Source organism: Leptopilina heterotoma, unplaced genomic scaffold (assembly GCF_015476425.1).
Source record: "Leptopilina heterotoma isolate Lh14 unplaced genomic scaffold, ASM1547642v1 Lhet_214, whole genome shotgun sequence".
NCBI classification, from domain to species: domain Eukaryota; kingdom Metazoa; phylum Arthropoda; class Insecta; order Hymenoptera; family Figitidae; genus Leptopilina; species Leptopilina heterotoma.
Genome location: NW_025110932.1, coordinates 1,059,360 through 1,077,472, shown reverse-complemented (window position 1 = coordinate 1,077,472; position 18,113 = coordinate 1,059,360). Strand labels below are relative to the sequence as shown.

At 27.3% G+C, this 18,113-nt stretch overlaps 1 protein-coding gene across 3 annotated transcripts in view; it reads right to left on the bottom strand.

The window, feature by feature from the left end:
• The window catches only part of LOC122501787 (cGMP-dependent protein kinase, isozyme 2 forms cD4/T1/T3A/T3B), a 43,466-nt gene that overhangs the window by 9,996 nt on the left and 15,357 nt on the right, over nt 1–18,113 (bottom strand). The window contains exons 1-2 of one of the 3 annotated variants that reach the window (XM_043611533.1): nt 8,174–8,469; nt 6,288–6,454 (exon numbers count right to left, since the gene is read on the bottom strand). In XM_043611533.1, the coding sequence (XP_043467468.1) occupies nt 6,288–6,454; nt 8,174–8,451 (445 nt within the window). In that variant the 5' untranslated portion in view covers nt 8,452–8,469. Of the gene's footprint in view, nt 1–2,886; nt 4,109–4,493; nt 4,605–6,287; nt 6,455–8,173; nt 8,470–18,113 lie in introns of those variants that run through there. The other 2 variants (XM_043611532.1, XM_043611531.1) reach the window with 2 other exon arrangements.

The following is an 18,113-nucleotide window of genomic DNA, read 5'->3' as shown; positions in this document are numbered from 1 at the left end:
AAAGGCAAGACGAACATATATATGTATATATATATATGTCCTTTCCATTCAACGATTGCATTTCACGCGGGGCGTTTCTGCATCGTTTGAAAAGTACTTGATTTATGATACTTGAAAAAATACTGCAGCCAACAATATAGAATTAAAATTTCGAAAAGTGTTATGTTACTTGGTGAAATAATAACTTAATAAATAAGAAATGCAGCAAAATTAATTTAGAAAACAAAATCCCCCATCGCTTCGCAATCATGGAGATTATGAAATTTTACTCATAAGTAGATTCTCCCTGTTCATGTGGAGTAAATTCAATATTCCTACAAATGTATATGGTAGAAATATATAGAAAAACAGTTATTTTAATATACTTTTTGGTAAAAATGCTTCTTAATATGCTCAGTCATGGTTATGGAACAAGTATAATTATATATGAAGGATGTAACTTAAGTATCAGAAATTTCCATATTTGTTCCCGATTTCCGACCTGACCCGGAATTTCTAAAAATTAGTTATGTACAATTTTGGAGCAAAATCGAGTTTTAAACATAGCTTTTGTTTAAAAAACCCGATTCAAAATTTAGACCTTCTTTTGACCCTCATTTTTTAAACCTTTTTTAAACCTTTTTTAAACCTCTTTTGAACCTGAAAACAATGCGGAAAAATCCACATTCCGATGTTTAGAGGTTAAAAAGAGGATTTCAAATTTCTATCTATGCTAATAGATTTATTGAAATCATTCAAAAACTGTGAAAAAAATTACAATTTTAGTTGAGCCGATACGAGACGAGAGAGGAGTCACGAGGAAACGCTCGAGACGAGACGAGATTGATAAAATTCTCACCTCGTCTCGTATCGCGGCAACACTAACTGAGGATTTAGAAGTTTAAAGAGGCTTAAAAGAGGTTAAAAAGAGGTTAAAAAGAGGTTTTTGGAGAATTAAAAGAGGGCCTAAATTTTGACTCGGTAAGTTTGTTTCAAAATGCATATGTTTAGAAATATTGTGAAAAAATTCCACTTTAATGAGTTTTGTGCATCTATGTTTTATTATTAAGAAACGAATAAAAAAGTGAGAAAAACTTGACTGAGTTCTAATTGTCATACGTTAGTTTAGACGCATTTCTTTTGCTTCTCTCGACATTCAGTTGTGACAAGCATGGATGGTTTGTTGTGCGACATAATGGCTGATTGGGGCATTATATTACAAATATATATGGACAAGAACACACACATGTTAGCTTCTCAATCGATGAAAATATCAGGCTTCTTTTCTTTTCCTATCCCATTAAACTTGATAGCTTTTGGTGAAAGCTGCCTTGTCGGTATATAGTTATCATTCGATTAACTCATTATTTCCGTGTGACAGAATTTCAATATAATCGATTGCTGTTTTGTTTATTTTGAGGAATTTGCAAGTCTTTGTGCAACTTGATCGAAATATCTAACGTACCATTTAGATATTTAGGATGTCCTGTGGATATTCTAAATATCCTGTTAACTGGAGAGTGTCATTTTAATACTTTCAAGAAATCAGTGATACAAAACTTTGGTATTAGAACCTTTTCACAAGTAATCCTGAAAGATTTTCTCCAATAGAGATGTTTTGGGTTTTATTTTTTCAGCTATATTTATTTTAGAAACATTGGAAAATCTTTCAGGAAACTTTACAATCTACTCATTTATTATAGTCATCATACGTACGCAAGCAGTAGAATTTTCTTTATAATATTAATAAGCTGTTATTAAATGTAATAATCTTCAAACTTTTTTATATCCAGACAAAATTATATTTATATAAATATATTATATTACAATTATATTATTGTAAATAAAGAATTTGATTTGCTAAAAATTGAAATTATTTCTTATAAAGAAATTCATAAGAATAGATTCTATATGTAAAAAAAATAACAATATGGAAACTTGGTTTCAAACAATTAGACACACAGTATTTTGTGAAATGTGTAATTGTCTAGAATTATCTGCAGAAAGCAAAATATATAGGAAGCCTTGAATGACTAAAGAGGATACAAAAACTTTTTAGAAAGGCAAGGAAAGGTTATTGAGTTAAAATAAATTTTCAACTCAATAAAATATAAAATTTTTTGTTTCAAAAAAATTTCTTTTGCTATTGTAACCAATAATAAATACCTATAATGCTTCAATAAGAATGAAAATGTAAGATTGCAAGAACTGATAAAAAGAGTAAAATTATTTCCAAATGCAAAATAAAAGTTTGTCCTTTGGTTATGAATTATTGTGATGTATTTTAATTAATAATAACGAATGTATCATTAATAATAATCTACTCTCTAAATCTGAATTAGTCTACAAAAATTACAAATAATAATTAGTGAAATTTTACTATTTATTAGTAGAATTTTATTAATTCAAATTTGGAAAGTATTGAAAGTGTACCTATGGTAAGATTTTTAATTGTAAACGAATAATAAGTAATACGAGATTTGTTATAGAAAGAATTTTAAATTACAGAGTGTGATGAATTTCTTGGTATCATGAAATTCATAATATCGCATACAATCTCGCTTGCATCCTTCCATATTATCCTTGATCCTTCCACGCGGCTTTCTCTCTCTCTCTCTCTCTCTCTCTCTCTCTCCGCAATAAAAAAGATTTTCCAATATAATTAAATAATACGCTTTGATTTCTCAGACATTAAACCATTTAATTAATATAAGTTAAAAATGTATTTCTCAATAAAAACTGGTTCTTACACGTATATGGAATAAAACAATACCAATTTTTAATCAAAGACTACACACAGAAAGAACATAAATATATAAAATTTTATAATATGTTGGGGATAAAGAATGTCTTTTAATTAAAATTGTAGTTAATGAATTGAAAGAAGGACAAAAATGTTGGAAATACCTTCACGAAAAGGACGTCTTCTAGTGGGAGGTGGGGCACCAGTTCGTCTTCTTCTGGCGTAGGTGTGCACTGGTACAATTAGCCTCGGCCGTGGAATGAGGAAACCGCTTTGACCGTTTGTCTGATTAATTTCCGAGGAATCACTATCAGTAGTAGTACTACTACTTGATCTCGGTGACCGTGCCTCTCTTGAGCACGGAGATTTATTTCCACTACAATCTAAAACACCTTCTAATTGACTAATCACCTCGGAATATGGTTGTCTTCTTTCGCCACTAATATTTCGTTGGTTGGAATTCCTTGGTTTCGAACGCGAATTATTCATGCAATTAACATCGCACTCCCTCCAGCTGGCCTCATACAAAAGTTCCATTGCTCTTCCTCGGGTTGCATCCGGGTCCAGAATCAATTCTTGATCCTCTAAAACCGCTCGACCCGGATAACTTCTCACTTTCATGATTTCGCTCCAATTTTCCCAGATTGCGTGACTTTTTAAATCATCAATTTTCTTCTAATATTGGTATTGGTACTTGTTGAAAAAATGTTTTTACTTTTCAAAAATTTCTATTTCTTTCAGAAAGAAGAAAATTTAGGGTTCAAGTCTTTTAAAATCTGAAAGTCGAGGAGTAACTTTTGTTTGTAACGACTTTTGGAGTCTTTGTTTGTGCATACACTGTGCCTTCCGCATTTCTTCTGCAAGGAAGGATAAAATTTGATGCTTCTTACTGCGCGGTTTCGTCGATTTAAGGGCACTAAGATGTACTTTCAAGGAATTCAACCTTGAAGAAGGAGAGTCAAAGTATTTTATAATATATCAAATAGAATTCTCCCTTTCAAACTATTATTATTATTATTATTATAATTATTATGCTTTTGAAGAATTTAATTCAAAATATTTTAAATAGGTGCTCCATCATTTTATTTAACAAAGAACATGATGTTCAAGTTTTCATCATGTCAGTGACGTTAATGTTTTTTTTCATTTTTTATTAATGCTCAGCATAATCCACAAAGTTATCACAACCATTCTTTAAAGAAATAATTATTTAAGCTTTTTATCCAAAAGAAATGCTTTTGAAAACGAACCTCGAACCATAACATTGTTGAATTTAAGTTAAATATACAGTTTTGTTTAATTTAAGTTGTTGCGCCATGAAAAATTGTTTATTGAAATAAAATTCCTCTTCTGGATTTTCATTCGTATGTTCATTAAGATGTTCATCTAAATCATGATAAATTCATTAATAATAATCATTCATCCAACTAGTTTATTTTTTAAAAATGATTATAATTTAATAAATGATCATCAAAAAGAGACCAACTAAAAATGAAATGCATATAATAGTTTTATAATGGAATTCGTAATTGCTATCACAGAAAACTATTTTTTTGGCTAGAATCACAGACAGAATAGAAAGGAGAAAAATATCATAACAATGAAACTGAACATTCAATGCATCTAAATAAACAATCTCACAAGATAAAGTCTTGTGTCAAGTATTCTAATTCATATTTCTTGATATAAAGTTACTTTCTTTCTAATCACATTTGACAGTCTGTATATTTTATTGTATATAATGTTTAGTTTTTATATATGAATCACAAACCTGTTTACAAGTTTAACTGCATTACATTATCACAGAAAAGAATTAAAGCAGTTTTATAATCAATTTTTAAGAATAGAAATCTTTTTATGACCAATAACAGATACATAATTATGAAATTAGCAAAAATTGATTGAATTAAGAGAAACAATAATGATTTATCCTCGGATTTATCATTACAATTATTTCCACAAAGTAGTAGAGCATATTTTGAACTTGGTTCTTAAATATTTGTTCGAAAAAACATTTGTAATATTCTTGTTGATGATTATTCTTCACAATGATGATGCCGACAAAGAACAATTTTTAGAATTACATGACACTTTTCCACAATAAATATTTCTGCTGTTTCCTCAAATTTATTGTGCCATTCAATTTTTCAATTTTTCATCACTGTTTCAGATTAATTTTTAGATATTAGAATGCCGATTTTAGCTTAAACCATTTGCGGATTTACACGAACCAAAAATTTAGGGAAAATGTTTTTGAGTGGCATTTTATTCCGGAAATAGGAAGCACTTTTTCGTGTCACTTTACAGAAAAAAAAGAAAGAAACAGAATTGGAGACTGGAGACTCAAGGTCCCTTTGAATGCACAGACACACGTTGAGAGCGTTCCCGACTGGTGAAAACTACGCCCGCGAGACCATGCACGAGAACCCCTCTTTTCTTCAGAATACTATAAAACCCCCTCCACGTAGGACAGTAACTCTGAGAGAAAGGACAGGGGTTCTCATCCTCTACCACGGTCGGAGGAAATCAACTTCCACGGACATATTGTATAGGTATAATATACACATGATATTTAATAATATTATGTACTGTTCAATTCAACATTGCATTCAAGAAGAGAGACGAGGATTCCACCAATTGATCATTCTAAAATATTTAAACAGATTTTGGTCGTCAATGTCAATCATTGACATTGACTATCAATAATTTAAATACTCACACTGATTTAAATACAAAAACAAGTATCTTAAAAGTTTGTAGTCACAAAGTTACTTAAAACATCTTGTAAATCTTATATTAAGTTACATACTTCTTTTTGCAGTGCAAGAAGAGCAAGTACCTTCAAATCCTATTGCACTGAAAACTTGTATAAATTAGGCACAATAAGATTATACACCACAGAAGGAAGCATTGAATTATTGTGTTCTATAGAAAAATTTTTATGCACCAGAAGTGAATGTTAGCGTGCGAACTCTATAAATTTTAATCAAGTTAAATCTTGCTTGATCTGTGAAAAAGTGAAAAAGTAACTGATCATCAATAAAAAGTAAGTGGAAAATTAATGAAATTTGACTCGTTAAACCAGTTACTAATAACGTACCATATCAATTGATTTTTTGCTTCTAAATCGGTTATTTCTAAGTTTAACTGATTGAAATTTACAGAAAAGTATACTACAACTTGGCATATTGTGATTCAGCTTCAACCATCTACTTAGTCCTATATATTACTGAATTATTATAAGATGTTTGAATCTAAGAATCTGCGCTTTTCACTTTTTATAATTATGGGTATAGGTGTATTATGAACATCTTATTGTAAATTGCAAAATCTTTAACCTTGAAATTCATTGTGAATGAGAGCGAGATAAACGACTTATAATCATTATTCTTTTAAAATTAAAACAATATGATGAAAAAATAATATTATACACATAACTGATTTATTTCTCAAATATGTGTATGTATGTATTAAAAAGATTATCTATATAGCGATCTAACAGCATCAGCGAAAAAAAGCAATATACAATATAAAGATTGACAAATTAATAAAAAGCTTATTGTACCTTCCATAACGAATACAATGGACCCGACATCTCCTTCTCTAATGATAATTGAACCAGCGGGGAAAGTAACAGGATACATACAATCGACAATCTCCCGGATCTGGGTGAGTTCCAAATTCTTCATAAAGTCATTATCCAGGATTGCGGCCTTGATCAGTTCTCGTGACCTTGAAAAAGTAAAAACAAGTATTTAGAATTAATTTTCAATAGTCTTGCCAAAATTTAATATGCGGTTGAGTATTGTTTTAAAAATATTTCAGTACTCTTTTAGAGAAATAAATTGGGTTTGAAAGAAAAAAAAGAGTTGGAAAATGAAACGGCTAGTCCAGACAAATTGTTTACGTTGACTTTAGGGATCCAAGTATGCAATAGTGATGATACCATTGATCTTTTTCTTGGAGATTGACACGAGGTTTACTTGGGTGTACATGCAGCTGTTATTTGCATCGGAATTTCAAACTGTTTCAAACGAATTTGAATACTACCTGCTTTGAAATTTCGTCGCAAAGATCAAGTACCTATATAGAAGAATCTTGATTTATTCGCGAGCTCAATTGAATGACGAAAAAGTGAAATATACGAGAGATGAAGCAGGTAATCTTCAAACATGCAACCACCCCTATTGCTTTGCAAGCAAAAAATAATGGCAGTCTATGTCAAATTATCCAAGACAAAATATAATCTCATCAATAATAATTTTCATCAAAACATTTCTTTAAAATGTGGAACAAGTTAGCAATCTCTTCTTAAGCATCTTTATTGCTAACTTCTTTCACATTTGATATATATATTGCTACCGAATGATAAATTCCCTTCCCTTTAATCATTTCTTTAAAAGTTATTTGTAAAGCATTAAAAATAATTAAAGATATAATGTAACGTTTGGAATACATTTTTTTTATTGCTTTTGAAGCTTTTATTCTGTATTACAAACATCTGGGTCATTATTCTTAACTCGAAGTGACACAGTTTCTATCTTCTACTTTTGCAAGCATCATTTTTTTTTTAATCTTTAGCAAAAGTGAGATAAGTTTATCGAAGAGCAAATAAAAAACTTATTTTAATCTAAATAAAACCATGTTTATGCTATATTTATATAATAAAAGTGACGAAAAATAATAAATTATTTAATTAAACGCATAATGTTGAAAAAACAATGTATGAAATCGCCAGCGTAAAATTAATTTCTCGTTTGCGAGCTCTACTATATGCATGGAAAATGCTAATCGCTTTTAAATTATTATCATTGTTAAATTATTCAGATTGTTGTTCGATAATAATCAGAGAGATCACTTTGCGTTTAAAACAAAAGTGTATTGCATGGTATAATATAAAATACATATTAGTGAAGCTCAGAGCCAATGAATCCATTATTGACAAAAACGTGATTTGAAAGTTCCACATCTCATTAGCCATTCGAATGTCACCCGTATATATCGAGTTTAATAATAGCATCTACGATTAAAGAATAAAAAGTAGTACCTACATGAAAATATATTTCTCGATTCGTCAAACCATTTGTAAAGTTTATCTTCATTATTGAATTACCTAATTAATTAAGAATTTTCAATAAAATAAGCTTTGTTCACCTGGACACAACTTTTTTATAACTGAAAGGAACTTTTCTTTATACTGACATAATCTGGCTACCACAATGATGAGCATGTCACCATCAGCAATATTGTTATATAATTATTATATTTTTAATTTTATATATTTTTAATAGGAAGCAATCTAACATAATTATATGTATGTAACTTGTGTTTAAAGTCAGTAATTTAAGAATGAAATAAAATATATATCATCTCTCTCTCTCTCTCTCTCTCTCTCTCTCTCTCTCTCTCTCTCTCTCTCTCTCTCTCTCTCTGTAATAGAATATTAAGTACCTTTGTGGTTTGCTGAACTTTGGAATGGGTTTAGAATCGTGTTTCAAAGGCTCTGCCGAAATTGCTTGACGTTTCAGTCTTCGATAAGGTCCCAATGGTCCAGTGACCATATTAAAGTCCACAATTTGACGAAATTTGTCAATTTCATTTTGAAGGTAACGAATTGTTGCGTCACGCTCCTCAAGGGCCTTTTCCAAACTCTCAACAGCTTCGTCTCTTTTTCGTAATGCTTCTGTTCTCTCATAGAGAAGTCTTTTTAAATCTCTCACTGAATCCATTTTCAGTATTTCTTTCTAAATTATCTTTTCTTTTTTAGTGTATAATAAAAATCAAACTTCACTTTTTAACCCGAACTTTTGCGTTCTGAGAATTTTTACACATTCGTGTAAAATCCAGCTTTTATACATTCCTAAATAAAATCATTTTTCTATTTTTTATTTTTTCTCCTAAAAAGTCATGTTTTTTTTCACTATTTTAAGATTTAAATTAGAAAAATCCAATAAATGTAATAAAAAAGTGTCCGAAATTTATTTTGTAAATTGTATTACAATAAAGTAAATGAAAATAATTAAAAAAAATGAAACTACTGCAAAAATGCAGAAATTATATCTTTTCTCAGAGTATTATTATTGACTATTTAAAAAGTATAATTGAACATCCGTGTTTTTATTTATTTTTACAACAAATTTCTAAGTGGAGTTTCAATGATACTACATTACTTGTACCAATATTGTATAATTTTTAAATAATATAACTTTATAAATATACGTAAGCGTTTTTGTGATTACATAAAAACGCTTTGATTTTATTAACTTATACGGAAAACCGGAATTAAAAAGTCAATAATTTCACGTAGATGATTATTTTTAGATTTGATGATTGTTTCAAGTTTATCTTTAAAAACATCCGCTGGCGAGATACTTATATTGATTCGAATATTTTTTGTATCATTTTATTTTATATTATAACTTATTGAAATTATGTATTATGTTTTTATCTATTAATTTATAAAAGCTTTTTAGTAATTTAGTTAATTTTTGTATTATATTTACATAATGATTTAAAAAATTCCAGTAATAAATTTATTGGTTAGAAAATAATCACTTAAAAAGAGGATGAGAAAAGTAGAAAGTAAATTAGAAATTAGAATGAAAAACAAATTTTAAAAACTATGAAATAAATTAGTTTTGTTTTTTATATACATACTTAATTGCGCTCGCATTTAAAAAATTACAAAAAAGACCCCGTACTTTTGAAAATTTGAGCAATTTGCTAAAATTATATGACACGAAAAAGAAACACTTTCCTCAAAAGAAAAATTAAAATTAATTTGTGTGCGATATTGATAAAAATTGGAATTGAAGAAAAAAAACACGTCCGACAGGCCGTAGAGACACTCACGAACTAATAATCCAGCAAGGATAAACTGCGAGAGCAGGTCGGCCAACTTTCACGAAGGGCCAAAACAACATTCAAAAACTATTTTTAAATATCTCAATACAAATCGCACTCACTAAAAGCACTTGAGGAATACTAAGAAAAAAAGGTAGACCTTTTTACACATTTAACGCTCGAGAAATACACAAAAGCTCCATTTTAAGTGAAAATTTAATAAAAAGTTTGAAAAACGAAAATTTCATTCCTTTTAAACTTTACTCTTTCTTTGCTTAGTGAAAAGTTGCATCTACTTTTGACACTTTAGAAAATTATATTTTCACAATATAATTAATATAAATGTATACTTTCTGAATTTGAGACAAGAATAAAATAATTGTAAAGGTTATAAACACTACTACCCACACTTTTCGAATATTGTGGACGCAGGGTGAATTTAGCTGAGTGTTTGCTTTCAAGAGAGTGATTTAAAAAAGATTTTCTTTTGCCGCCTGGTCCTGTAACTATTCAAGAACTTGATAATGATTTCACGTACTTGGTAAACCCTATTAGGTTCGCGAATGCTATGCCGTCAATATTAAATCAATATTAAATAATATTATGCCATCTCAATCGTCCATGGTGCCCTACATTCGCAACATTTATTGATAGAGCCTCGAGGTTTTCTCCAACTTTTTTTCAATGCTCTTATTTTGTTATTATTATTAGTTTGCTTTCGTTTCTTTTCATTTTTTAATGTGGTTGAAGAAAATTATTTCTCTATGTCAATTGTTTGAACATTTTCTCCACGGCGTTTACTCTTTTTAACATTACAGAGGGAATTCCTCGGGGAATCCTCGTTTTTCAAGTCCCCAGAACGCATCAGAAACATTTAAACGATTTAAACAGACAGTATAGGTATTGTAATGCTATTGATGGATTCAATCTAACATATGACATTAGGAGGAGAAGGTTATATAAGAGATGAAAAAAGTATAAACTAAAATTTCTAATTGCAAACAACTGGTAAACCAGTATTAAGGATGAATTCTTCTTTTTTACATGAATAAATAGATATATTTAATAAAAAGACAAAAAGCAATTCAATAAAATATTCAGAGCTTGTTACAAATAAATAAAAAAAAACTCAAATTTTTCATGGCAAGATTAAAATTTTTAAACGATGTTGACTTATTTCTACACATTAATAATTATTTAATAATTTTGTTTGTTGCATATGCATTCGTTAATCATCATATAATGTATCAGTTTATTGTAGTATGTACTAAGAAAATTAATTTATTTTAATTAGAAATACAATACCTACGCACAGTTTATAAAGATCAAGAAGGAAATTTCAATTGTGAACATTGTGTTGTTGGATTTTTTAAAAATTTTAAGCACCAACTATTTCTACTGTTCGACAAATAAATTATTCAAGTTTCCTATGAAATAAATTCTTTTCATTTATTCTTCTTCTTAAACATTAATTATTGTCTTAGAAAAACAATAATCCAATTAACCTCAAATCAAATTATAATTTCTCAACAATTATGAAGTTTCTTTTAAAAGAGGTGTTAGAATTTCCCGAGTTTAAAATAACAATAATAAGTAATTATGAATTTGATCCTTATATAGTGTGTTGATATAGTGACAATAATCGATTTTATATAGCATGACATCATCGCGGTCTTAGTTGAATATTCCAAGAATTATTTCTCCCTCTAAATCAAGAACAAAGTTATTTATTTCATTTTTTTCCTTTATAAATATTTTTTTTATTGTATTAATATATTGTTAAAAAGAAGTAAGAGTTAAAATATATATTTCAAGTCATCCATATTACTATAGTACATTATTTCAGAGGACGCACATTATTAAAATTAACCTATACTTGGTTAAGATGAAAAAAGTAGAAACTTTTGAAATTTGTAAACTTTTGTAAAAAAATATTTAATATTTTTAATGGTTTTATATGATGTATGTCACTAAATCACAGTTTAAATTTATTTCACCAATGTAAACCATTAATATCAGTAATATTAATATTGTTCTAAAGAACAATATAATATATAAATACAAAAAAAAGAGAAAAATGAAACACTAAACCTCTAAATATTATGGAATGAAAAAATTTTACTTGTATGAGTTTTCAAATAATGTTCCAGAAAGTATTAAAATAATGAAGCATAATTAATTTATTTTGCACATCACTGGACAATCGATTTTCTCGCGGACACTGATCTCAAATCGAAGACCGAACCAAATGATAGAGATCTCGTGACAAGATGAATATGTCAAATGAGGAGGCGTGGTCCATCAATAAAATTCTAAATTCCCACCCTTCGCTCCGCAAGATTATATTAAGGTTTGAAATTTTCTTTCTGCAAGAGATGACAATATTCGACTGTCTAATTATTATTTATTGTGCTTTCACAAATAACTGAACCGTATAAAATAACGAACATAACGTAATGCCAAACAAAAGTGTACTGAATAAGTGAAAAATTTTTACCCTCATTTTCCGTTGACCAGATAAATACAAGTAGTCATTTGATAAAGAGGTTGGATTTGTCAGGATCATCTGATATGGTTTGATTTGACGTACGGTCAAGATCAACATTCATCAAAAGATATTGAAGCTACATGATATTAGCGATATAATGTTGCACACTGTGAAAAAAATTATTTAACTCAAATAATGTATTACATGTCTTATTATTATTGTCAAATAAATATTTTCTTTATTATAATTCAAAGGGGCAATCTTTTTAGTTTCAATGGAAAAACTACAACGAGTAAAATATTAGTCCATTCAGACAATAAATTCTTACAGAAAAATCAAGTTGAAAATGATGAAGAATCCTTATACCTATACTTATTAATTCTTATTCAAGACATACATATAACTAAAAAGAAGTTTAGAAAATTATACATTTAATAAAATCTATATAAACAAATTATGGTATATATAAATAAATAAATATATATCGTTATATATATATATTTATATATATATATTTCTAGGAGATGTTTTGTAAAATAAAACACGCCCTAAAATTGACTACAAAAACCAAACTGTTTTTCCACTGTGACGACTATAAAAATTCGTTAGGTATATTTTCAAACAATAAGCAGGCGATAAAAAGTTGATCAATTTCTACTAATCTCTCAAAGCAAGTTGAAATGCAATTTTAAAATAATTCCATTAAAATGTAATCACAATGAAATGCTTTTTATTTATCTAATCGACATCTGAAGTGATTTTTGAGTTGAAAAAGAAAATAATTTCCATTAAAAAAATAATGTAATAGTAAAATTTTTTCAATTTCGTTTCTTTATATGATGAAGATGGTAAATTTATAATATTTGTCAACAATATTCAATGTCTTCTTAAAATTTTACCCTATATGAGGAATATTAATGCAATAACTCAAATCTTTCGTTGATTTAATAATTTTTAAATAAATAAGTTGTGACACTCTCTTAAGAAAGGTAGGTAATAATAATTTTTTCAGTCAAAATAGAAAAATAAAATTACTATTATTAGAAATTATTAATTACTATTAGAATTATTACTATTAGAAATTATTAATGTTCTAGTCCCTATAGGGTTGCCACGCTTTTGCTCATTTCAAATTCCCTACTGACTTTTCAGATTAAAAAACGGAATTTTTCAATAGGTCTTTAAAACTAAATTTATATTTTACAAAATTAAATAATTCCAATAAATTTTTACAAATTGGAACTTTCATATAATATACTGTATTTCGCATTGTTATATTTATCTTATTTAAATAAATATTTAGTAATATTATAATTATTCGATAAGAATTAAAATTCTTTAAAAGATTCAAATTCTCACCTTTTTGAAATTAAACATATAAGTTTAAAAATATTATTATAAAACATGAAGAAATCGATCACTCCGAGTCTTAGACTCGGAGCAATCGATATCTTCATCATTATTATCTAAATTATAAGAATATTGTTACTATTACTTATTCAAAATTACTTTCATCATTCAAAGATTATAATTTGAAACCTTTTCAAAATTCAATTATTTCTAAAAATTCAATTTACTATTAAATTAGTAGAAACGACTATTTATTAGTAAAATCTGCTAATTCAAAAGCAAAAAGTCAGTCACTAATTCAAAGTAGAAAACATTTTTACTAATTTAAAATTTATGAAAATAATTCAATCTATGCAGTTCCACACATTTTCTTGATTCATTCGTCAGGTTGTTATGGTAACATACAAGAGTATAAGAAAGTCAGTAAATTCAAATTTGAATTTTCTTATAAATTCATTCGACAATTAATTTTGAAATATTTAAGAAAAATTAGTTACAATAAAAATTGGTTAAAGCATCCAATTATTGGATAATGTATCCAAACGAAAAAGTACCATCCTACTGCCTATTGAAAGAATAATGTAGTTAAACCGTTCTTGAATGTATTATTATCCAAGAAATAGTAGCAGTAGCCCTTTCTAATTAATTCTAATTAAATATAGAAGATGGAGATATTTATTGTTGATCAGAGTCAAATTATTGTCAAAGATGTTTATTAATTGTTAAAGAACTGATCAATATGATTTTTTTTTTATTATTATCTAGCTTTTGCCTCTACGAAGTGGGGCCTCTTTAAGAATATATTATATATGTTATTAACATTGTAATATATTCTTGAAAAGGCCCCACTTAGTAGAGACAAAAGCTAGATGATAAAAAAAAAAATAATAATAATCATATTGATCAGTTCTTTGACAATTCTAATTAAACATTATTACGCCCAGATAGCAAACGTGCCTGGCACGTCACAGGCACGATGGGCGGCGGACCGCGTGCCGGCTATTACGCACCGTTCTTGCCGTTCATTATTTTCAAGACCAAGTGTGCCTGCAATATGCCGGAATGTTTTCAACACTCTATAATTTGCTATTTATTAATTATTTTTTTTTGTTATTTAGTAATTACATTTAATATATTTTAAATATTATAACTTAAAATAATTATTAACAGAATTAATAGTTACATTGTTCCTTTTGAATTAATGTTGAATTATTATATTATCTGCTCTGGTATAATATATTAATTAAAAAAATGAATGTCATTCTTCTTAAAAATTTATATTTATATATAATATATAAAATTATATAATATAAAAAATTATTATAGATTATTAAAATAATAATAATAATAATTTTGTATTATTACGAATAATAAAAATATTTTTTTATAAAAATTGAATCCTTATAATTAATATATGTTCTAGTAAATGGTACGCGCGAAATATTTTGTTGAATTTATTATTATTTTGCAAATTACAAAACATTTTATTTTCAAATATGAATTTTTGAAAAGTTTCAGATTCAAACTTTCAAAAAATTAAATTTTTAACTAATCTACTAATTAATTATTCTTGTTTATTAATTCCTAAATTTTCAATAAAGTTCTTTCCGCAAAAATTCAATTATTTTCATAAAGAACAATATTCTTTGTATTAATTAAATTATTTTTATAAATAAAATATTTCAAAAATTAAATTCACTTATTTTTAGAAATAATAAAATTTCACGAAAGAATTCATTTTTTTTAATTTTTAAAAAAATTTTCGATAGAATTAAATTATTTTCTAAAATTTTAATAAGTCCTTGGAATCAATTCCATTATTTTTAAGTGTTGCAGTTAAATTAATTGCTAAATTAAATTATTTTTGTAAATAATAAAATTGTTCTGAAGAAATTTTATTTTCAAATTGAATTTTGAAAATAATTGAATAACTCTGAAGAAATCTATTATTTATGGACAATATTGTATTATTAAGAAGAAACACAAATCAATAATTATTTCTTTAAAGAATTTTATTAATATTTGAAAATAATTGAACTCCTGTGAAGAATTTTATTATTTTAGAAAATAATTGCATTTTTGTGAGGAGTTTTATTAATTGTTGAAAATAATTGCATTCTTTCCAGGAAATTTATTATATTTGTGAAAATGTAATTGAATTCTTGAATAAAAAAAATTAGTAAAATCTTCACAGAAATTCAATTAATTTCAAAAATAAAAAATTATTCCAATTTTTCGAAAGACTTCAATTATTTTCTAAAATTAGTAAAATTATTCGTAGGAATTCAAATATTTGCTTAAATCATAAAAATTCTTCACAGAAATTCAATTATTTTTCTAAAATCTGTAAAATTCTTCTCAGGAATTGAATTATTTATAAAAATTAGTAAATGTTTTCACAGGAATTGAATTATTTAAAAAAAATTGAAAATAATTCTTAAAAAAAATTTAATTAGGGTTTTGAAATATTTTTTAATTATTCTTAGCGAGAATTTAATTATTTTCATAAATAATAAAATTCTTTTAAGGAATTTAATTATTCTAAAATTTTTTGCAAGCATTCAATGATTTTCAATACATTAATTTTAAAATTAAAAATATTGAAAAAGAAAAATTAATTATATTGCGTTTTAATTAAATTTTTCGAAATAATCAAATTTTTTTCTCAAATTTTAATAATTTTCAATTATTTTTATAAATAATAAAATTGTTTGCAAAAGTTTGCAATACTTTTTAATGGAATTTCTTAAAAGAATTCAAGTTTTTTAAAAACTGTTATAATATTTTTCGAAAAAATAGAATTTGTTTTTAAAATTTCAATAAATCCTTTGAAACAATTCAACTTTTTAAAATTTTTAATAAAATTCATTGACAATTTTAAAAAGCTGAAAAGAATTTTTTGTTTAATTCAATTATTTGAAAATTTTCATTTCAAATTATTTTAGAAAAATTACATTTTTTTATAAAAGAATATATAGAAATACTTCAAAAAAATTTAATTAATAGAAAAATTCTAATAAAATTTTATAAAAGAATTTAATTTTTAATAAAAGTTTAATAGTAAAATTATTTATGAAAATTATTAAGAAAATCGATTATATTCAATAAATTAAAGAGATTTTATGAAGGAATTCAATTATTCTCAAATTTTTTGCAAGAATTCAATGATTTTCAATATATTAATTTTAATGAAAATTAAAAATATTGAAAAAGAAAATTATGAAAAATGTTAGGAAACAACAACTAACTTCACACTGCGAACAGAACGAATGAAAAATCACAGAGATTAATATAGTTAATTCCTTATAAATAATAAAATAATAATTAAAATTAATAAAAATATAATTTTATCGGTTTACAAATAGCAGGCACGTTCGTGCCGGACCATTTCTGGCACGACTGTGCCAGACTGACGGGCTGGCAATATCGCTAGCTATGGCGCGCACATTCAGCTGCTTATGTGCCGGCATTTCGGTCCGATTAATCGGCCCGAGGTCCGGCAAATACGCACCCTATTAGCGGACATTTTGTTATCTGGGTACTCTATAGTGTAATAATTATTATTTAAATGTATTGATGAAATAAAAAGACTGTCGACAATTATAAGAATTCTACTAACAAGAAATATAAGGGAGGTATTTCATTGAGGGATGCTTCTGCTAAAACCTTATCGATTTTTCAATGAAGTTCAAGCTACTTGGAAGCTTCTGGGAAGGTATAAGGAATAAAAGCATCTTTTATCAACTATTCTGTTTAGTTGAGTAAATAATTTCCGTTGTACCGACAGAGTTAAAGCAACAAGTGTTATAGTAGAACAGGTGTAATCAAGTGGTTTGTCTACGAGGAGGCGCCACTTGACAATACAGGTTTCTTTTAAAAAGAACAACAGCTAATGAAAAGTGAGGGGAACGATTCTACGGAGAGGAGAGGGTGAGAGAGAAGGAATTTTACATCATATTCATGCTTCAACTTGAACGTTATAGCGTGGCTTTAAATTTTTTTAAATGTTGCCAGTGGCCATGAGAGGAACTATTTTTAGTATCATTGAGATAAGCACGCAAGAAGTAATGTTAACGGTGGGCGAGTATTGGAGAGAAAGAGAGAGAGAGAAAGAGAGAGAGAGAGAGGGAGGGAATCAAAGAACTAATTATACATGACGTCACATGACTGGATTCGGGCCATCATTCAACACATTCAACACCAAGAGTGCAGCGGGTGAATCAGGGTGAATAGCCAAACAGCAAGTGAGCCGGACGATTACCAGTTAACACTGCAAATAAGGCCCAATCAATTGATTAAGTTTTCATTATCCAACTAATTCATACACTTTTGCAACAAGTCTGTTTGTAATTGGTAATAATAGTGTACTACAATTTTTCCAAACTGAGAGAGGGATCCTGTCCCAAACACAATGACACTTAATGACAGTTCTCCGAGTTGAAATTTAAAGCCTATACTTTGAACTTGAATTGTAAGTACGTACGTGTTACTTGGATTCTAGGAGTCATAGAATAGGTTGAAATTACAATAATACATTTAGATCACATACTTTGATTGAGTCATCAACAATTTCTCTTTCAAGTATTATTGCATATTTAAAAAAATGGAGAGAAATAATTTATCCAAAAGGATTTGCCTTACTTACGGATTCCACCCGAGAGCTCAAGAAAATTTGACACTCTTTATTCACTCTCTAAAGTTCCGCACATT